General features: G+C 41.1%; 1 protein-coding gene across 3 annotated transcripts in view; it reads right to left on the reverse strand.

Moving 5' to 3' along the window:
* Nucleotides 1–23,096, reverse strand: part of FCHSD2 (FCH and double SH3 domains 2) — a 148,457-nt gene that overhangs the window by 10,120 nt on the left and 115,241 nt on the right. For all 3 annotated transcript variants that reach the window (XM_064505231.1, XM_064505230.1, XM_026097901.2), the window contains 3 exons: nucleotides 16,253–16,369; nucleotides 14,382–14,486; nucleotides 2,120–2,281 (listed from right to left, as the gene is read on the reverse strand). In XM_064505231.1, the coding sequence (XP_064361301.1) occupies nucleotides 2,120–2,281; nucleotides 14,382–14,486; nucleotides 16,253–16,369 (384 nt within the window). The remainder of the gene's footprint in view (nucleotides 1–2,119; nucleotides 2,282–14,381; nucleotides 14,487–16,252; nucleotides 16,370–23,096) is intronic.

The following is a 23,096-nucleotide window of genomic DNA, read 5'->3' on the forward strand; positions in this document are numbered from 1 at the left end:
CTTTTTTTACACAGGAACGCACGCAAGTGTAAAAGGGGGAAAATACGCATCAGGTTTTAACCTCCCACGCTGCAGCATCCGCCGGCTTGCCAGGGACCAGCGCTGGATTTGGCCTCCGGAGAGGGACTACAAAGAGCAGGGCTTACAACAACCTTTATTATAAATCACCGTCAATACGCTGGAGCTCCGGGTCGAACGTCCTAGAGGAAACACCCTGAGCAGAAGAAAGCCGAGTGCTTTCAGGAAGCGTTTGTTGAGTCTCCATCCAGCGCTCACTTACTTTTTTGAAGCGAAGTTAAGTTGACATAGATGGAAAAAATCTGTACGTTCAAAGCAGACTTTCCCTGTAAGGCTTTGCCAGCAAAACACTTACCCGTTACTGGGAAAACAGTAAAGAAACAAGGAAACACGAAAATACATGAGAAGGAGCAGGGTTTTGGGGGGGTAAATACTGCATACTTGCTGAAATGGGCATTTTGTTTCTTCTAGATGGTCACGTGAAGACAGACTTTCTCAAAGCATTTGCAACGCAACGAGAAACCACACCGCTGTTCCCCCGAAAGTTTGGTTACGCGTAAGATTTACTACTTCTGGCTCAGAAGGGTTTGTCAAAAGCATTAAAACAAAGGGCGAATTAAATCATTTTAACAGAGTAGGAAGACCACAAAGCATCCCCACACAAACTGCAGCTGCGTAAAAGCCTCCAAACTTTGTTAACTATTCTGCCACGTGCTAAACACATACACAAAATCCAAACTTCGTTTGAGGCAAGCTGACTAAGCTTTGAGGAATTTTATTTTTGTTGGTTACTGCTGAAGAGCAACAGCCTGGTTCGTTTTACTGCCAAAGGTGACAGCTCAGCATTGCACGCCATGTAGGGAAAAAACAAAAAAAAAGCAGCTTTTTTAGTGCTTCCTGTTTTTTTGAATAGGATTTCTTGGTTCAGGCAGCTGTTTGATTCAACTATTAGTGTTTATTTTGAAAGATCTCATTCTTCTGGAGCTGGGACAGGGAGCAGGTTTTTTTAATCCCTTCATGAATCACATAAAAATGTGCTTTCTTCAAAGCTGAACGTTTCTGAGAATGAACTCTAAGCTACATATGGGAGATATCTCTGGCCTATCTTGCAAAGCAGCTATATACACTACAAATGTATATAAACACAAGCTTCATGTGCAACTGGGCATAAAAACCATTTCCAATTTTATATTGGTCTGAACTGGGTTTCAGCTAACTTCTGTGCACCCCGGATGAAATGTCAAGAGTTAGAGTGACTTAGGCCATAGTGAAACATACTCTTGCAATCGAATTTAAGTTTAAGAAGTTACCAACTCCTGGGATGAAATGCAGTAGCAGTCATGCAAATGTTTTTACTCTGTTCCAATTTAACTTTAGTACGGTTTTAAGTGAAATTAGTCATTCGTATAGGAAAAAGACTAGGTGCATTCAAATATTCCCTGCACCTCATATAACAGGGCAGTAACTTGCAGGTGAATAGTGCAAACTATGGCAAATTTTTTTGGAGGGACACACCTAACACCAGCCACAGAGCTGGACAGCCTGTTTTCAGAAGCCTTTCTCCAATCTTTAAGAAAACAAATTTTCAACTTAAGTGTCCAAATCAATTTGAAAAACAGGCTTAGTTTTCCTGTTGAGTTTCGCTGCAATCTGCTTCTGAAATACATAAAACTACTCCTAAAAATAAGATGTAGACTCTACATTTTTCTAGACACTTGAAAACAAAATTGCTTTTCATCCAAATATTCCAGTTAACATTGCAAACTATTAATGACTCTTTTTAAAGGAACATGCCGACACTTTTTGGGAGATGGCAAAATAAATGTTACGGCGCTTATCCAATGTCACAAAATGAACCTAAAGCAAACTCAGCAACAGCACCCAGAAATCCTATTTATCAGTTTCTTGCTTTAAAGAGACACGATGCTCATCCTCCTGCACTGGATGGTAAGCTCAGCTACAAGAAGCTTTTTGCAGTTAGCTAACAACTACCTATTATGGATTTTGTTTTCTATTCGCTATTTAGCGGCGTCTATATGAGTTGCTACCAGCGAAGAGTCACGGGGAAGCAGAGAGGGGTTTAAGAGGTTGGGAGCGGTACCAAGTGCGAGGAGCCGTTGTTGGTCACCGAAGGCAGGCTCGCCCAGCGCTCGTTTTCCAGTTCTTCCATCACTTGGTTCATGGCGCTTTTCAGCCACGTATCCACAGACACGCCGATCTGCTTCAGCAGGTCGAGCCGCGCTTCGGCTTTCAGCTTGATTATCTGAGGAAACAAGCAGGGAAAAGTCAGAATTCTTTGCAGGACTACATTTCACTCCCTGCCACGATTAAAATACACTTTTTCCTGATCCACGATGTAGCCAGGTGGCTCAGATGGCTGCTCCACGTGGGACGAGGCCAGTTCTTCGTCTCCTCGCCTGCAGAAAGGTGGCATGAATGAAGGGACAGGGAACGGCTTTTTGGAGATGGGAAACCAAGAGTATATCCAAATTCCACCGACTGGCGTTTTCAGAATAACATCTATTAGTTTATGCTAACTTCCTATTTGTATATAGTTAGTTCAGATTATTTTTAAGTGCAAAAAAGGCCAAACAAAAGCCAGGGTTTCACAACACGTCTTAAATCAGGGCTACTTCTGGGGTGCCGTCCCTAGGAGCAATTTCAGCTAGTGACCAACACGCATGCGGGACACCATCGCCCTGCCTGCGCTGGATGGTGAGCGCGCCGGGGAGCGAAAAGCAAGCCCCGCAGCTTTGCCCGTGCCATTTTTCACGGCATTGCTCACTCTTAGCTGCTGGCAGAAGGACTTTGCTAAGTCTTCTCGCCTTTCCGCCGGCAGCAGCTGCTGCAACATCCCCGACGCAGCCAAGTGACCGGCAGCACTGGGAAACCAAGCAAAAATAAGGTTCAGCAAAGAAAAAAAGGATGGGCCGGAGCAAAAACGAGAAGGAATTATTTTCTTCTGTAGTGGCTGGAGGAAAGTGGATTGTGTACAATTATCTTTCTAGTGAATTGAACCACTAATCAGTCCTATACAGATGTTAAGATGAGTAAGAACATCCTTAATATATAAAGGCATTCAGGTTGATCTCAATTGATACTGGTGTTTTTCTCGGTTTTGATAGGACTTTGCACTTTATTACTATTACCTTTATATTAAGAAGATAAGTCAGAAAACAAATGAGAAACTTCAGCAAGTTTAACAAGTTCCATCCAGCTGAATACCTAAGCACAGGTACATTTTCACTGTAAAAGTACTCGCAAGGGTGACTTTAAGCCTGTTCCAAAAAACGAAACAGCTTTTGAGACGGATCATTTTAACTTCTGTTTGGAATGAATGGGATTTCTGCAAGGCAGATAAACTCTTAAAGAGGAGGATTTATTACGTGACATAAATCTTCATGCGGGCATGGCCGCGTGCACACACTCTCACGTGCAATTACGTATCGGGGACCAAAGGACGGGAGGAGTTTGCAAAATATTTCCCATGAGAAAGGCCAAAGCCACTTAACCATAAGTTTCCACTTCTCCACTCGAGCAGGCATCAGGTGAATGATTAACATGCACTGTAAATACCGTTCATATACCGAAGAAAATGAGAAAATAATGTAAAATACGCTAATACGCACCACACAAATCAGGACTCAGAGAATGCCGATTTAGAAAGACAGAATAAAAAGTCCAAAGATCGATTCAGATACCAGCGTTTATGTTTGACAGTCAGATTCGTTCAGCTTAATCACAGCATCAAGCAACTTCTCAAACCCTTAAAAGCTAGAGCAGCCCCAGCTCCAACTTGAACTTTGTCAATATTTACAAAAGCAATACAATAAAACCCTTCAATATGAGAGTGTAGTCCAAAAGCAAAAATCCTAGATAGATTTATAGCTTTTGGATCTTGCTGGTGAATGGAATAAGCATTTTTCCTCTCTATTGTTCTTAGAAAGGAAGCACCTGTCACATAGGGGTTTTTCAGGGTTTTTTTTCCTGCTTTGCCACTACTTATATTGCAGTTTGCATATTTTAAAGCCTTGAGTACAAGGAAGCAATAATCTTTTTTTTTCTTTTAAATTATTAACTTTTTCTTTGGACAAATTGTCTTGAGGAGCACTCAGAGCAAACCGAGAAGTGGATTTCCCCCTGAATCAAGCTAAACAAAAAATACGCTTTTAAACCCAAAAACTTCAGCCTGAAACGGTTGCACCGAGAAAGCTTAACCAGGGGATGCCGATGTCTTGAAAACACCTCTTTCTTTCCTGTTAGCAAGTATTCACGTTTCGAAACAAACCCACTTTTTAACCACACCTTCTTTGAGAGAAGGGGGAGAAGAGAGGCTGCACTGATCCGGCGGCACTCGCACGGCCTTTTCTTGGGATGCTCCGGCTCGTCCGCAGACCGTACCCAACCTAACGCAAAGAAACCATCAGCCTGTTCTGCTGTCTTACCTCGTTAGGCAATTTCCAATTAGCGTGAGCTTTGCAACAGTACTAAACATCAGTCTCAGCATGCTATAAACATTTGCAGTTCACATTCGCTCCCGGGCTGCGTTAAACCATGTTGTTTGGACAAACTCGTTAGCTAAAATAAACCCGCTGCTCTGAGGCCCTTGACTGCCGCTGCTAAGGGTCAGACAAGAGTTTTTAATCCAAGATACCCAACGCACCCAATCGAGTTACCCCGCTCCATTTACGCCCACTGCTCTTAACATGCAACAAATCCTTAAATTCAACAAATGTTTGCTCCAAACCACAAATGTTTTGAGTTTCGTTCCATCGCAGGCAAACCGTACACGTACTTACGGCATTAGGTCAGGCCTGCACTTGGAAGATGCATAACGCTACTTCTAAGCATAGATATGTATTTTTTTACTTAAATAATTATACCGGTAAGCTGGGGATAACACCTTCCTACCTATAAAAAGAAAAAAGCCAGGCATTAATAACTTTATTCTTTCTCACATGGGAATAGCTACCTATTTAAAAATACAAGCGCTTCATTCAGATATCATTACATCCAGATTAGCTGGAGTCTGATGCTTTTGTTATAACTGAATAAAGTAAGTTACTGTAAGCGGGGGATGAAGGAGCACCCAGCGAAAGCAAAGGCGATTCCACCAGCATCGGCTCTGCTCCGCGTGCTGCTGGGACCCCAAACGCAGGGTACGTCAAGCTGAGGTTTCCACCAACTCAAGTTCTGACTTCGTCAAATGGGGACCCACCTTGCAAAAAGGACATAGCTTGAAGGTGCCGGCTCTTCCTCTCGATTTCCGAAGAGCTTAGCCAGAAAGGGAAATATGGATATGTGAAGAGACACGGCATACGTTCTCACAAATCCCATAGGGAAGCCTGTGTGCATCGCCACGGCTCGCTGCCGTAGCCAAACCGGAGCTAAGACACCCTTAAAGAAGCTCTCAAAGCCTTGTGGCTTCCAAGAGATCACAGATTTCAAGTTAAAAATTAAATAAGGCTTTTGATTCTCACTCTCAAGCAGATATGCTATACATCCTGGCTGAGTAACCTCGACAGACAGAAGCTCACAGGCTTGAAAATACTTTTAATCCAGCATCCGTTTCTATTGCCGACAGTACTGAACGCGGCTGGGAGGGCGGCTGAGCTTCGGGAGCACTGCAACGCTGGGACCTCGGGCAAAAATGCAAAAGTCCAGCAAAGTCGAGCTAATGCAGGCCCTTAAACAAGCAGCTCTGGCTGGCCGACGGCGTTCTAATGTGCTCTAAATAAAACGGACCAGCGCATTTATTTATGTATAACAGGCATCAAGTAATGTGACTGCATAAACAGTGAATAAAACCAATCCTGCTAGTGATAGGGGTGCTTTTCCATCGGAAAGCGCCTTCTCCCCCTCTCCTTGCCTGCCTAACTGTAAGCTTTATTTTAGACCAAGTTATACTTACGAGCACATTCAGACATTAAAAGTGGGTGAAATTAAGTAGTGAATGAAGCAGCTGAAGGTCTGCAAAACTGCAAGCAAGCAAACTGGTGAACTGGTTTGGCTGAAACATAAACACTGCAAGAAAGGTTTTGGCTCAACATTGTGCAAAGATGCTATTTCTATTTTTTTCCCCTTTTAGAAACACTGCTTAAATTTTAGGGTTTTTTTCCCTAAATAAAAAGGATTTAAATATAAACAACAAAAAAGAAACCATGCTTTTAATGCAGTAATGCAGTAAATCAAGATCCAAAAAGCAGGTAAGCCAGAAACACCGAGCATGTTTTAAGGAGGAGAACGGGCAGGGAGTTTCTCCAAATATTACAGTACCAGAGCTGCTTAATTTATATGCTAACTATTCCGCCCGACTGCACGGAGCCGAATCAAAAGAGGCTGCTGGGGTGCAACAAAAAGGAAATGAAAAGCCAGAAGAGATAACGCGGCTCCAGCGAGAGTGCCAAGGTGAAGAAAACACCGGCCAAGTTGTTAACCAAGACGAGCCCACCTGCGCCGCTGCAGCCCGGCTAGCGGGCTTATTTTTGAGCCTGGGAAAAATAAGATGGCAATTATGAAAACATGAAACATCCCTAAATACGGAAAGCAGTCAGTGGGAAAGGGGGAGATGCACCAGCAGATGCAAGTGGAGTTGCGGAGGATGGAGCTTTGAATGGAGCTTACCCAAATCCCGCGAGTGGGGAATGAAGTGTATATAAAATGCACCCAGGTAAACCTTTATTAACCTATTTCTCTGACCGGTGTGCTCCTCTGAATCAATACTGGTTTTGAAGATACCAAAAAACGTTTCATAGTCACCATGAGATTCGGAAAGACTTTGAAGTTAGCTCTGTTTTGAGCAGAAGCTGGACTAGAGATGTCCCCAGGTTCCCTCTAAGCTGAACAATTCTTAGGAAATAGTGCTGCCTTCAAACCACAGGTCCAAGAAAGTAGGCTGGATTTATACTGAAATCCACCTTTCAAAAGAAGGGGGAAAGAACTGCATTAAAAAAAAAGACAGTAAGAAAAATCTACAAAACAAGCAACGCTGATATTCTTGTAGCCCAGACTAATTCCCAATCCCTTTATGAAAAATAAATATGATAGATATTATGAAAAATAATTCCTACCGCAATTATTCTTCATATCTGCAAAATTCAAATTTATGGTGATTATTATTTGCAGGGTGTTTTGAGAATGACTGATCCATCTATCTCCATACAAAATACCTAGCTTTTAGAGTGCATAGGGCTCTCTAAAACATCTAAGCAGAGTTCTTCAACTGAGTATTTCTTCCAGGCATCTTTAGGACCGTCATTCATCATTAGCTCCAAAACATTTCCATGTTTTTTCCTGCCTCTTCATCCTGCAAAATACCTTCCTCTGTTGAATGCCCACTAATCAACAAATATTCTTTATTATTATCAGCAATCTATATAACCCAGTCTCCTAAAGACTTCCTTTCTCACTGTTTTTACCAGACTGGTCAGGTTTGTCACAAACTATACCGTGAAATATTTAGGCAGGATCTGAGAATACTGCCGAGTATGCAAATTTCTCACTTAGAGCAAGACCCTGAAAAATAATCACTAAATGTATTACTTCCAGGCAAAAATTCTCAAATATAGTAATTTGATTTTTGCCACATCCCAGTCAGAATGATTGAACGCTTGCACGGAGCTGATGATACCGTCGTACGACTTCAAGGCTCTGACGATACTCTTCTGGGCGACAAAATTCTTCTCCCTCCAGTTGTCCTCAGAAAACTGCTCACCACAAAACAAGTTCAAAATTCATGATCCGCAGATGCCGAAAGGGACTGGGGTTTTTTTTTAGGCTAGTCATCAATCTGACTAGCCGGAAGGACTAAGGGCTCGTCCAGACTTCATACGGAGAAGACAATCTGTTTGCTTAGCACGATGCTCCCAAGCATATGTTTCCTGAGCAAAGCCATAGATGGCAGCAAGTGACATTTCACAAATTGAACTTTTTTGTCGGTAGCCTTATTCCATTCCGTCATTTATTTATTTATTTTTGGTGAAGCAGATGGAATTAGATTTTCTCACATTTCTTATGAGCAGAGAATAGCACCTCTTACAGCACCAAGCAGAAAGGTACAACTGCAAGAAGACAAAAATAAGACGCTGATTGCTGAAAATTAGCTGGGTCTACTTGAGATGCAGCAGGACCGCAAGCAGCATATGATTAATAGATGAGATCCAAAGATACAACAGGAGCTCAGTGAGCAAACAGACCTGGTACCACAGCACCGTAATAAATATTCGTAACCGAATGTAAGGAGAAGGGGAAAACGGCCCCCAATTTACAATTAGAAATGGACCTAAGCAATGTTTGGTTTCTGAACTAATCAAACGAAGCAAACAGCAGCATAATGAGTCTTAATCGAATCTAATCTGGTACAAATGCTCTCTTGACGGTTGTAGATGTCTTAATTATGAGACAAAACGCATCCCCCTATAATTAACTGGAAATGGGATTAATGACCGTGGAGGCCCCAAGACCTGCCCAGAACATAGACCTCAGCACAAATGGGAAATCTCCCGTCACCATTAAAAAAATTATTTCAGCCCTAAAACCGTCGCTAGTACTTGGCGATACTCACACGAGGCAACCAAAGCCTCGGGGTCTGCGGTTGGAGAAACAGCATAAGGTGAGACCCAAGCAACCTACCTCCGAGTCCAGGAGGAAGGCGGAAAGAAAGGATTATGGAAACCATGGATTTTGTTTCCCCTAATTTCTGCGACACAGATCAGGGAAGGTAATAATAATTTTTTTTCTCTCCAACAGTTTAAAGATAAGATTCTTCAGCGACTACAAATACATTTTCCCCCACCTAGCCATCAATAATACGAAGGGACACAGCCTGCAGAGAAACGGAAAGCTATTTCAAGGAAAATCAGGTCCATCAAACCGCCTGAACTAAAAGCTATAAAACACCCAGCAAGCTTCCTCACCATTGTCACAAAAATATTCATTTAAAACACGTAAGTTGTAATTTAGTTACCTGAGCCAGCTGAGTAAGTGAAAAGGGGCAACAGCAATAATTTATTTTCTCAAATTACTGTTTTGCAGCCACAGAAGTTCAACCTCCCTTACAGACGACCTCCCTGACAGACGATGCCTGTATTCTGCCACCTTCGATTTAAATAAGCACCCTCTGCTTGCAGCGGCTGCCCATATCACAACGCAGGAGCAATGTCTCAGGATGTCTCATGCAACCGTGGTTAAATGCTGTTTTGACAAGGAGAGGACTCTTCTGAATCTAAAGTGTAGTATTAACCACCGAATATTAACCCTCTGTCAGTGCCAGATGTCTTATCAGACATGTTCTAATATTTTCATTAATCATGCATAAGAAAACAAACAAACAAAAAATTAAAACCCCCAAACTTTTCATATGTAAGATCAACAAAGAAAATATGGTTATCAATTATGGTCATTGCGTATCTTCTTCATATATTGCTTGCACAGGAGCAATCTGGTATAAGCCATGTCTTCTCCAAACTTTAATCAAGGAGTCTGCTCATGAGAGAGACAGCCAGGAAAAATACCTTCTATCACCGGGGGGGACACTAAAATTAATCAGTGAGTTGTGGATGTGCCAATCTAAGCTTTTATGTCCAGGCACTATATCATCTGGTGGAAGAGAAACTCTTTGGTAACGAGGGTCCTTCAAAATGTCTTCACTACAGATGCATTTCTATTACATTTCTTTGCTGTACCTGCAAAACGTGCCTGCTCTCACATCCTTTCTGCTTAAGCAATACAGAAACCACACACAGATTTCCACAGTTCCTCTAAAATGTTAGATCTCAACGAATTTAGGGTCTCTGAGGAGGAAGGGAAAGCGACTAATAGACATTTGGACAACACATCCTGGAGAAACCAAGTTACCAACAAGTATCTTCTACTTTTTAACTGATGGTCCACATACATATTTGCTGTGGGCAACTCCAAACTCCATCTTCTGCCCATGCTGTACATCCATTTCTCGTGTGAATAGTAACTGTAGACTGCTCTACCAACTACGACTTAATTCTTGGATGTCTCTCTGATGGCTCACTGCCTGGGAAAAAGAAAAGCTCCAGGTGGCTGCTTTGCAGGTATCCACGGTGAAAGCATTTCCAAGAGGAGCACTGGAGTTTGTGTCCTGTAGCCTGGCCAGGCTCAAGTGCACTAAAAGGTTGTGACTCAGCTCGTGTCATACTAGATTGCATGCAGAGATCACTCTTCTGATATTTACATGTCCTGGCACTGGAGCAATTCATCAAGAATAGATGCTGCTCTACAGATCTCCTCTCGTGAGGAGGTCAGCTCAAGTTTAGCTAACATGTACTCTGCAAAACCTTTCTCTTTCTTGAGGTGCTATTCTTTCTAACTGCTTTAATCAATTAAAATAGATGGGAGCCTTCCATGTCTGAGCCTTGACCCCAATGGCAACAACTACCAGCACATTAACCAATATTTGTTGCAGTTACAAGCTAAGTGCGTTGATACCTTTCCGATAATACAGCTTCTTTGTTAAGCATCATCTACGTGTTAACATCAGAAACTTCCAGACATGGCACAAAGCAGATTACTCTTCTAGTTACAGTCACAACGGTATTCACAAAGTTCTGCAGATGGAAAGCTTTAATTTGAACAAGGTGATAATGAACTCAGTGGTAAAGGGCAAATTACTGCAGGCTACTCACACAGGATTTAACTGCGCAATGTGTCAAGCGAGCTTATAATAGCGTGACTTCAGCAACAACTGAAGAGCTGCAAATGTAAAACGAGCAAATTGTTCTCGTTTTTGGAGGACTCTTCATTTTGTATTACTCTGTGAACTACACAAACCAATTTTTTGCAGGGTGTAAGACAGAAAGGCAACAATGAATGAACTATTAGACCTGAAAACAGGCTTGATTCACATGAATCCCACCCAAAATAATTATAACAGATTTTGTGCTTAAAAATACTCAAGTCGTCAAAAACTGAGGAGCCACAGAAAGCCTACCACATTTCATTGCCAGACTTCCCATCTTAACTTAAAGAGATTTGGAAACGTAATCCATCGTGAATCTTTTCATGGAGCTCAGAGAGAAAAATTTTCCCTTAGAAAACATTAATGACTCTCCTCTCTTAACCAAACCAACCCTCCATGAAATTCAGAGGTGTTCCCCTGGACAAAATCACAATCTCCACCCACAACTCAAAACGTCTTCCTTTTTTTCCCACCGAATTGGTGCAAAATCCCCCGTATTGCTGTTGGCAGGCTCACTCTTCTCTTGGGACAAGTGCGTCGAGGATCCTCAGCGCGGTGGCAGCTACGGGGACTGCGCACGTGTGCCTCTCCCCATGGCCTTGCCCAGGGTGCAAGCTGCACCCAACAGTGCCAAGAGGCTCTTCCAGCAAACGGCATTAAACGGAAAAGCTTTTTAATTACCTTGGCCTACAAAGGAACAGTGAAGATAGGAGAAGAGGTGTCCAAAAGCAAAGAATAAGGGTGAGGACGGAGAAGTGCTGGACTGACGTTATTCACAAAAGGAAAAGAAAGTCCGTGTAATTTTTCTTTGTCCGCTTTCCTAGTCCTGTTGTGAATAACGCAGAGATGCTGAAAAATTTCTCTCCTTTCTCAGCCACATCCATCGGATAACTGTCGGCTTTTGCCAACTTTCCAGACACTGAAGGGAAGGACCTCTGTGAAGGTCCATCACGGAGCTCCATCAGGTGCCTCTTTCCTTTGCTTTACCTACAACTCAGCAGCTTCTTGAATCGAAAAGCATTGGCCAAAATGCAGCACAACGGCACAGGGAAAGGACAATTCCACTCTTACCCTACAGTTGAAATCTGTGACTGTAACTTTTTGTTCTTCTTGGGTGACTGCAAATATCTTTCCCTCACCAAGCCATCACTAACACAAAGGAACGCAGCGAATGTTTGGCTTTCACCTCCTGAAAAGAATTACCATTGTATTACGGAATAAAAAGGGTTTCTATTCAAAGCTTACACAGTTCCTTTTCTAAAAATCTCTTTGCTAATTAATGGTCCTGAAATGACTTTAACAGTGCCACTTTAAAGAGCGGGGACTGATAAGGACTGAAGCTAGAATAAAAAGCCATGCCTAAATAAAAGCCAAAAAGCTTACTGAATTCATGTGGTAGGCTTTCTTAAAAAATATCCTATACTACAAATAACTTATGAGGCAACATATAAAAGTCACAAAGTGGTTTACATACCTACCATTCAAAAATTTCTAATGTCCTTGAAATACACAGTAGAAAACATTCATCAAAAGTGAAGGAAGAAAAAAGTCAGAGAAAATTACCTAGCCAGTGAGTCTGCTTAGACTCAAGCACTTGGCATTTTCTTCTGTTGCAAAACAGAACATGTGCTAAATATTAGAAAGGTAAAGGATACTTTAACTACGATACACCAGCTAGCACTGAGAAATGGGGAAATATGCTGTTTTTTGAAACTCAGTTTTCTACCAAATACTGTAAAATACCTCTCTCTGAAAAAAATATTTTAAAAAATTCATGCTTTCTATCTCTTCTGAATACTGCTTGGTATTTAGAAGGACACATGTACATCACTCTGCACTCATTTCTCATTAGATCTGAGACTTGCATGCTATTTTATTGTCTTCTTCATAGTTTTTTATGAATCACTTTCCTGGCAGGGTACCTCCCTCCCCGTATGTTTCCCAACAAAGCTCTATCCATCCCTCGACCTTTGGAAAAGCCAATTTTCTTTTATAGCATCCAACAGGGTTTTATTCTTATCTCACATCTCTCTCTTTATATATGTGTGTGTATGGATGTGTATATATATAAATATATATACATATATATATATATACACACACACGTACCTTCCACTTCTTGGAACTCTACTTCTCAGTTAATCTTCTGTGCATGTGGCCAAGGGAACCTGCAGTTTTGTCTCAAGCTCTTTTAGCTAAGACTCTCAGAAATGCCACCCTTCTGCTAGGCAAAAGTCCTCAATGCTCTCAATTTTGTTCTTTGCTTTAACTGCATGGACAATAACTGGTGTTTTATCCCTGCCTTCTTGTGCTCTGTATTATTCACGCAGGACCATGGCCTGATTTCCACTGCTGAGATCCTCCTTAAGCCATGGCTATTGCAAGTCTTACCTTCAAAGCTCTAACATGCCAGAGCTCCACAAATAAAGCACTGTCAGTTTTTCTCCTTTTCTCTCCTTCCTCAAGCAGATTTCCACTGATTTACTGGGTCCTGCTAATCATACCTTCTTAAGATCTGCAAACACTTAAGTTCTAGAACTGGTCTCATCTATACCTTTTACACTATTTTTGTGCAAGAACCTTCTCCTCCTCCTCATTTTACCTCTTTCTGCTGCTGCTTTTGTTTTTCTTTCTCACACTCTCTGTCCTTGCATGTTTAATCATTAACTGTAGTACCTTGGAGTACAGCTGGTTTGAAATAGTTACTCAGAATAAAATATTGGTGCATTTTAAAACATTTTTGGTTAATAGATCATAGTATGAATTTGTTTAAAAAATGCTAACATTTATTACACCAGTAGGAGGAATATTTTTACTCTGTATCTTCTAACCTCTCGAACTCTAAATCACATTCTTAATTACATCAGGTACTCTGAGTACCTACCAATATGAGAAGCACTTAGCTGAAATAATCACATTTGCTCTACGGTTTTAATTAAGCAGCCCACTCAGCTGAGAACTAATAGATTAGTTCCTGTTGTTTCCAAAAGGGTTCTGAATCACTGGCCATGAAAACAGTTAAGTTTTATCAACTTAACATTGGCAATCAAATATGAAGCTATTTTATCTTTTCTTGAGTCTCTTTCTTTACCCGGAACAGGTCTTATTAGCCTCTGCAACCTTTTCAAAAGCATCACAGAGGAAAAGTACAAAGAGATGCAAAGATTACTTCAAATGTTTCCTCATCTACATTACAAATTAATTTGTGTTTTAAAAAAAATACTAGAGCAGAAGGCAGATCACTATGTGGTAGTTGCTTCTAGAAGCCAAACACTTGAGTGTAGAGATACAATCATCATTTTCCGGTATCGGCTCCTTCAGGCACAAGGAAACTAGTAAACTAGAGATTGTTCTTTTCTCTATATAACTTTAGACAAAAGCCCTAAAATGTGTATATTTTTGATCTTCGCACAATAGAAGAAAACATCACAAGTTTAATCACTCTTTTTTTAATATTGCTCTTCTAATCTCTTGAGTCTTTCATTAAGTTGATTCAGTGCTTTGAGAGGTAGGAAATCAAGGAAAAAATGACATCTTAAAATTCCCTGATGCTTTGATGCTAAAAGCTTACATTTCCACTCACAAAATTCAACAGCTGTAATCTATATCCTACTGCAGAAAGAAGTTGAACATGCCAAAATAATTTCATTCTTACCTCAGCCTTGCGAATACTCTCTCTGGCTTCATCTATTTTCTGCTCCAGTTCTGCGCGGGTTTGCTCAGACATCACAGGCCCATGGCACTCTAGCTCCTCAAGCGTCTGTCAAACATAAGAAAATACATCGCAGAGTTAGCATGTGCTCATAAACCATTCGCATGACCAATATTTATGACGATTCACAAAAATCATCATCCGATTAGATGCCAGGTTGACAAATGATATTGCATTCCAGAAGAAAAAGATGACGACTAAGGCAAAACACAGTTCAAAAGCAAAGTATTTCACACAGAAATTCCATTTAAGGAAATGCTTCAACACAGAGGAAAACACTAAGCTGTGATAAGCATGAAATAACTCATTTATATGTTAATATTCACACATATAAAATGGACAGGTTGCTCCATGTTTATGTCAAGTTGAAAGCGCATCTCAAACGGGGAGTGGAAAGGTGCTCATGGTAGCCTTGCCCTAGGGGAAGCCCAGATAAGCTCGCTGTACTCGCAGTAGCCTTGCGTGCAGAGGAGAATTTGCTGAAGGCCAGTTGGAGCTTCCCATGTATGTATGTTGATTATAATGGTCCAAGTGAAAAATAACAAAAGCATGCAACTGCAGGTATCTACAAGCCAGAGACTGCTTCAGTAACTGTTTATGAATTTTACATTACAGAGTCATTGGAAAAAAAGCACAAAGAGGATCAGGAGCTAGGACGAGAATCCAGAAAACCCCCTCTTTCCTCCCAGGGGAATCCTTCTATCATCTTTTGGGTACAGACTCTAGATCCTCTCTGTTTATATCCTCCACCTGGTGCTACAACTTCTGCTTGTTGCTGTAGAGTGACCCAGGTTCAACAGAATTCGTGCAAGATGGTAAACCTATTTCAGTCTTGCTTCTTGCTTGATGCTTTTTCCTGGAAAGCTTGAGGAATGGTTCAAATCTCTAAGTACTAAAGCAGAAGTTCTGCAACTCTGAGGGCAAAACCACCCAGAATACCATAAAATATTATAGATACTACTGTATAACCACACCCTCTTTAACTGAATTCAATATGCTCTGAGCAAGCTAGGCTTGACTGAGCACGTGTAACGTAGCAGATCTCTCTAGGCAGAAGTTAGCTTCTTCACAGTTCATCTCTGAACTGTGATGGAGTTTAGATGCTTGGATTCCAGCGCTCTCTGCAGACAAGAGCACAGGAGCCTTGGCGCAGAAGTTTTAAGAACTTTGTGACCCAAACTGAAAGGGTGCATTTCTATTAACCGACTTAATTCTCAAGTTCAGCTTAACTCCTACGCAGCTGCATCTGCATGCCAAATCACAGCCACCCAAAGCCCCAAATTAGACAGCCCAAATACAGCCCCAGGTCCCTCTGTTTTTTTGAGCCAGATATGTAGAAATAACCTTATCAATACACAGTTAATGTATTAGTGTCTTTACATCAGATTTTAGTGTGTATTACTCATGTGGACTTTCTGGTGTTGAAAAGACCTTTAATGCTCAAAATGAATACATCATTTCCTACAGCTAATATATAGGGGAGATGAAAGACTTGCTGAAACTTTAGGATGGACAGAAGTACACGGTGCAGAAGGGAGACAGGTCTGTGAGTTATTGGCAATAAAATGGAAGCAGTAACTTCAGATTTATATGGGAATAACAGAACATACTGACAAGCCAATGAGTTTGAGGAGCTGCTAACTTGGCTGTTGGAGTGTGCCCCACCAAAAACAAATAAGAAAAGATGAAAAAGGCAGGTGGCCTGGAGAGAAAATAGGACAAAAATAATTCCTCAGTGCTTCTAGCAGTTCTTATTTCAGGTCGTAGAGAGCTGCAACAAATAAAATCAGCAAACTAGTGTTTTCCTAACCTACCCGCTGATTGTGGATAATGTTTTTGTGTTCACGTGCTACGCGGGTAGCCCATTTCCGAGCCTCCTTGTTGAGGCTGTGCTCTTCAGTTGTTCCAGTTTCCGATTCCAGTTGTCGACTCTGGAACAGAAAGCAACAAGAGAATGAGTTACGATGCAGACCTGGGGCTGCCTCTGCAGATATGATAATATTTAGCTGTACAATAACTTTACCTTGTATTTATCTGGAATCTTGTTTCACACAAAACAAGAGAAATTCAACAAAAACAACTCCCTGCCTTATGAACTTTGTCATGATATCATGTTATGGAAAAGCATTTACGAAGGCAAGTCAAAGTTCAAAAGAATTCGCAATGCACTGTCTCAGGAAAATCAGCCTTACCGTGAGACTGAATGCCAAGTGCAGTTCTGCTGCAATGAAATAATTCCTGATGAACAAAACCAAAATACTATTTCACCAAGACACTGTATAAAAGAGATGAAGAACGACTAGCCAAGGAACTCACCTTGTTTCTAAAAAAAACATGCATTATGGGAAGCAAAGATAAAAGGTTAGGTGTGATACAAGGGGCCATTTAGGCTCATTCTCTGTAATTTGTGATGACATTGTAATTCCATCAAATATTTTAGAACAACATAGCCATTTTCTCTGTCCAAAAACATAATTTTGTCTGCAAAACAGCAAGTCAAATTTCACACACGCTTTTTGATATCGCTGCATATTATTCCTGCTTCTACTGTGTTTCAGTAAACAAAAAAATAAATCCTCTCCCTCAAGAGATGCCTGCTAAAGCAAGATGCAGAAGTTCCCTATTTTCTACATATTGAACAGAACCAATTTGGAAAACTGAAGACAAACTCTCCTATATTTAATGACTGAAACCACTCCCTCCCTTTCTACACTTTGCATTAGTGCCACAGCTAGCTACTCTGTGCATTTATATATATATGTGTGCTTACTGCACCTATAAGGGTGTTTATCACAGATTCTCATCGTTCTCTTTGATATAATCTTGCAAAACCTTTGAGAGCAACAGAAAAAAATCCCCTTATAAATTATTACTCGAGGAGAGACAGCATGCTCAGTGCTACTCAAAACAAATAGATGCTGCATATGCCTGAAAGGGCACAGGAGAAAAACGACGGCTTTAGGATTTTTTTTTTCCTCCTCCTTCTCTGTCACACGGTTCAAAAGATAGGATTTTTACACTTCAGGTGCAGTCTGAAAGTAGAGCAGATCCTGTAGGCAGGCAAATGCCGTTCAGGATGGAGGACTTCAAGGTTAGTCAGCAGGAGGAAGATAACAGGGCAGAAAGACAAGGAGTAATTTTCAGGACAGGGTAGAAGCTTCAAACTGATGCAGAAGAAGAGATAGGTTTAGCTATAGGTATTTTAGGAGGGTATGATTTGTGTCAAGAAAGGAAGCCAATTTTAAAATCACCGTTTGGTATAGACTGGAGTGACATGAAAAAGGGATACGGGGAAAACAAACTGAAGTGATCCTGAAAGGAAGATTTTTATGCCTTTAAATTACACCGCCTTTATGGGAGAGGCAATAATACCACCATATGCTAACATAGCCGAGGATTCAACGGAATATAAAGCAAAAATTGGTTCTACTTGTTCTTTTGTTCAGTTAAACTGTTTTCCAGATCAAAACTGAACCTGGCCTTTATTCTCAAGCTTGTTGAACCTGACACATCACGGGCACTTCGGGCGACTCCGGGGCCACTTTCTGCCTCCGTTTCCAATAAAATGGCCTGAAGCTGTAAATTCACCAAGAAGTTTGTGATGCTCCAACTCGTCCCTAGACTATAAATAAGCTATATAAATTACTAATCATCAAAAGAGGGGTGGAGGTAAGCCTTTTGCCTGCTTTTACTGAAGTGGCTTTATACTATCTTTGGTTTTTTCATTACTGCTTGAGCTCTAATTAATCTACGTTAAGCTATCCCACTAAAACATTGCAAAATGTAAGAGGACAAACACATGGATTTATTCAGGCACATTCAAGCCTTACATTAAGACGACATTTGACCCCAGGTTTTCCCAGGCTTAACGCAGTAAATATTTTTGTACGGGCTCCTCTTCCACAGCTTCTGACTGACTCTTAAGGGCTGCAAGTCTGAACAAATTGCTTGACACTGCCTCTACCCCATAAAACATAATGAATTTTCAACGTTCCCGTTGGTGTTGCTCCTACCAAGCATCTCATTTCCATTAAGAATGAATACAGACTCCATTTCAACTGCTTGATAACATTCTGCATTATCCCAAGTGTGCTTTTGGTTTTTAATCTATTTATTAAAAGCGCTTGACCAGAAAAGCAAATGTAAACCTTGTGGCTATTCCTAAGGGCATACTAAAAAAAAAGAAATGAATTGCTATTGGATCAGAGTGGTTTATTAGTTATTCATAAAGCAGTATTGTATCCACGCAGACCTCATCCTTGCTTTAAGGTCTGCAGAATAAACAGCGTAAAAATGGGTTAATAAAAAGTGCTGAGGAGAAACCCAATGCCGTGGTGTGAGTGGATACCAGCAATATAAGCAAAAGCAGGAGACCAGACCCTGGGGCAAAATTCAGTCTCCTGGGAAAGAAGCTGAAAACGGGGACTTCTACAGCAGCAGTCTCTGAAATGCTGCCAACAACCCGCAGAGGACCAGGGAGTCTGGTGGAGATGCACCACTTGAATACTTGGCTGAGAAGACAGTACAAGGAGAACAGTTTCAAGCTCATCAGGATCTAGAGCACTCCCTCAACCAAGGTAACCTGTGAAGTAGGGATGGACTTCACCTGACCTGTAAGAGACCAAGCTGCTGGCACTTCAAATTAAGATGGCACTGAATGAACTTTAAAGCAGAAGAACAGGAGAAAGCTGACAGGCACTGAGGAGCACATGCTTCAGGAGGACCTTAAAGATGACACAAGAAGTCTATGACCTCAGGAAAAGGATAGGCGAGAGGGGCACATCAAATAGGATATGAAAAACCCACCGCCACTTCAATAGGTATGAGAAAAGGAGCCAAAGCAGCGACTTATCTAAGCCAGAGGTGCAGGAAATAAGATGGGGAACCAGAGCATCTGGTCCTAAACTGATGTACTAGGCATTGATTTGCTTGACACATTAGAAATTTGGTGAAAGACAGACAAATCAACTGGCACTGTGATACAAGGGCACAAAATAGACAAGAAATAGTGACGCACAAGAACGACAGCAGTACATCCTAAAGACAGCTTAGAGTCAAATCAAGTTAAAGTGATCACCTGGATGGTACCGTAATATCTCCATGGATAGAGATCCCAGGTCTACACAGGAAGAACACAGTACTGGGTCTACACAACTGCCGAAATGAGATGGTGGCACTGCCTGCTGCCCTACCAATGGCCGGTTACCTTAACAGGACTGCTGCGAAGCTTTAAATTAAGCGTGAGCTTAGATGCTTTCAGGACTGGAACTTTAGGTAGTGGCAAGATGTCTAATCAGTCAACTCAACCTCTTCCCAAAAGGAGGAGAGCAAAACCGCTGATCACGGCTAAGGAATGAAGAAAGAGCCAAACAACCTGAGCTCAACGGAGAACTTTCTGCTTTTCTCTCACAGCTTAGGTTACAGTGAAAGCAGTGTTTAGTGCAAAAAATTCAATCAGTATGCCAACAGAAAATATCAGATGACATTGGCCAAGAAAAGAGCTTAGAGACTAGCAATACCACGCTGTTTCTTAAATTGACAACTGCATTTAGTCTGCAGACACACGTCGCATCTCCAACTTCGCCTGAAACGTTACTACAAGGGCAGAAGTCGCCTTGCGACAGGGACAAATGTGCAGCTTGCCTTCACTTTTTTATGCAATGAGATCTTTATGTAGACTGTACATGCACAGGTTGAAAAGTTTAAAACCTTAAAAAAAAAAAAAAAAGTTGGCTCTTGAGCCTAAAAGCACAGTGTTTTTCTAGCTGAAGACAAAAAAAAGTTCACTTCAACAAAGGAAAAAAGTAGTAAACGTTTATTGCATGCAAACCACTAACACAAAACACACCTAAAAAACACAGCCAGTTCTTTTAAAAAATTCAAAATAAGAGGTTACCATGCCAATGTTGAATTGCAAGCTCAACCTTATGATCAACACTTTTGGGAAGGAGGATGGGATATGCATGACTTTTTTTTACACAACTGATAGCTAAAACCACCAGTTCTCAGAAAACCAGCAGCCAAATTTGGTGCTCATTTTTTTCTATTATAGCAGCACTCATTTAATTTTAGTTTAGCCAGGAGCGAGCTATGCCTGCCTTGCATTTCAGGCCCCACCTTTAAAAAAACCAAAATATTCACATATGGTTTTTCTTACACTGGGAAGAATTAAAAAGGACCTACGTCCACTATTAGCAGGCTACATAAACCTCTGTACATAAGCTGTGATAAAGGTAAAAACACAAACCAAACAAATACTGCTGCTGCTGTTTAAATAACCGCATTCTGCCTTTTAATCTAATCAGGCAGGAGGAAAAAGAAAGTAATTGCATTTAAATTCATCATAAGAAAGATTATTCTGGGATATCTAAAGAGAGAAAGAGGGTCCTGGGACTTTCTGACATCATCTGGGCTGAAAAACTTCCATTGCTCTTGCAGCCATGACATGATTCGATGTTTTCTACTAAAGAAATGATCTGCGGCAAAATATTTTGGCCCTGACAAGTATTGAATCTGCTCTCCGACATCAGGCGCAACCGAAACTCTCCCTATTAGAAGTACCAAAGAAAGCAGCACTTGCAAAGCCGTATGTACGAAATAAAGTCACCCATTTGGTTTTTAGAGGGTTATTTCTTTCTTTTCAGTTGTGGTTGCCTAACTAGTTTGGGGGGATCGCAACTACTCTGCAAACGAGAGAGCAGTCTCCTCCGGAGCACAGCGAGCACGCGCCGGCTGCCACCGCGGCCGATGCCAGGCATCGCAGGACAGCTCTCTTTCCTCCCAATTCTGCTTGTTTTGGGAAAGACTGGAATCTTAAATTACTAAGTTTTGTTCGATTTCAGTGATTGATAAAGCCAGTCTTTGTTATTCATAGTGGCTCACTTGTTTTCTTTTTTTTTGGGGGGGGGGTATTAGTAGTTTTTGTTATAGTTCAGATTAGAGAGTAAGAATTGCAAATCTTAGTTTTGCTTTTTAAGCTTTTTCTTTTAATTTTAAAAGCTTTTAATCTTCTTATTGAAATTAATTTTTGAGATTAAAGCGCAGCACGTCCTTTCGTTTCGTTGCAACGTTGCGTTATGACGTGAAGCCGCGCTCACATCCAGCTCTTCCAAAATCCGCGACGCGTTGCGTTGCAACAAGAAATACAGAAAAACGGCTATCGTTGAGCAACCGAAGGAAAAAAGAGGACCTTTTGAATCAACCTTGACAGGGTGAATTTGACTTCATCCATGTTTTCCCGCACTGTATATAAAGAGAGGGCTGGTTTTTAAGCGGCTGCTTCTTTCCCGTAGGACTTTGCTCTCTGTTCTCACTTCTGCAAGTTATGCAGGACTTTGCTCAGGCAGTAATTACTGACGGTAAAAAGCAATGTTAATGGCAGGTTCTGTACATTAAAATATGGTTAGGCAAGGAGCTTACTGCAGTTTACGATACTTAAAGTAAATCGGAGAGGATGTTAAAATTCAACCACAGATAAGAGAGCAAGTAACTCCAGGGCGGGGACTTTCCGCATCTGCTCCAACCTGACCTTTGAGTATAAACCTCAGATACGATTATTTTATCTCCAGCCTTAGATCTGAAACATGACTTGAGGGAAGGGTTCACTAAATAAAATTACCTTTGGTTACCTAAGGCGAGCTGCAGGGCTGGCAAGCCACGCAGAGCATTCGCAGCTCTGCTGCGCTCCCGCTCCAGGAGGGCTCTTGCATTTATTCTGCATTTACCGAGCACTTAACGAACGGCTGCATTTTTCCTAGGCAACAACTCCTAACACTTGAGTTGGTAACGTTCAATCATACCTCGTGGTTTGTATTTAGCTTCAAAAAAGTTCCAGTTAAAAACAACCACCTAACTTTTTGTTTTAAAGCACAGACGACTTTAAATGCAGGAGGCGTTTTCTGCTCTTCTTAATTTGGGCTTATTTATAAGACGATTATTTTTCGCTAACGGTTTACATTTTATGAGCTTTTATTTATTTAAATATTTATAGCAAGCATCAAATATTTATGCTAAATAATTATAAACTATAAAATAAACAGTTATGAAACTAAAGTATTTTAATATTTAAATATGTGTAATATTAAATAAGTTTTAGGGATATTTTAAAATATTTAGGTATTTTTAATATTAAATATAAATGCAGATTGTGTCTAGATGTGTAAATACAGAAAGAGAAACAAAGGGACCTCTGACCCATACGTTGCATCTATATGCATGCAGAGAAACCCACTAAAGCTGAAGAATGATGAAGGATGCTACGCTGGGCCCCTCATTTCCATTGATACTGTAATTTCTACCTACTTGCAAAGAGAAAGGAGGCCTTGCCGTAAGTGGGAATTACTGAGCATAGAAAGGTGAGGTACTCGGAAATTCAAGAAACTCTTCTGCATCCTTGTTCCTCGAATCAAGCTCTACCGTTCCTATTTCATCCACGTAACGAGGAGCGATGCTGCAAAGCTCTCCATCGGTCTGACCGCGGTGCTACTCTGCAAATCGCAGAGCGAGAAATATATTTTTATGTTGATAAGCTCTCACGCAAATCGAATTTGGCTGCATTTTTTTACTTACGTGCTGCAAGAAAAAGACGGCACAGGCAATGCGCAGGGGGTTACCGTCACAGCAACACGCGGATGAAAAACAGGAAAGAGCTCTAACTCC

Source organism: Dromaius novaehollandiae, chromosome 1 (assembly GCF_036370855.1).
Source record: "Dromaius novaehollandiae isolate bDroNov1 chromosome 1, bDroNov1.hap1, whole genome shotgun sequence".
In the NCBI taxonomy this organism is placed as follows: Eukaryota; Metazoa; Chordata; class Aves; order Casuariiformes; family Dromaiidae; genus Dromaius; species Dromaius novaehollandiae.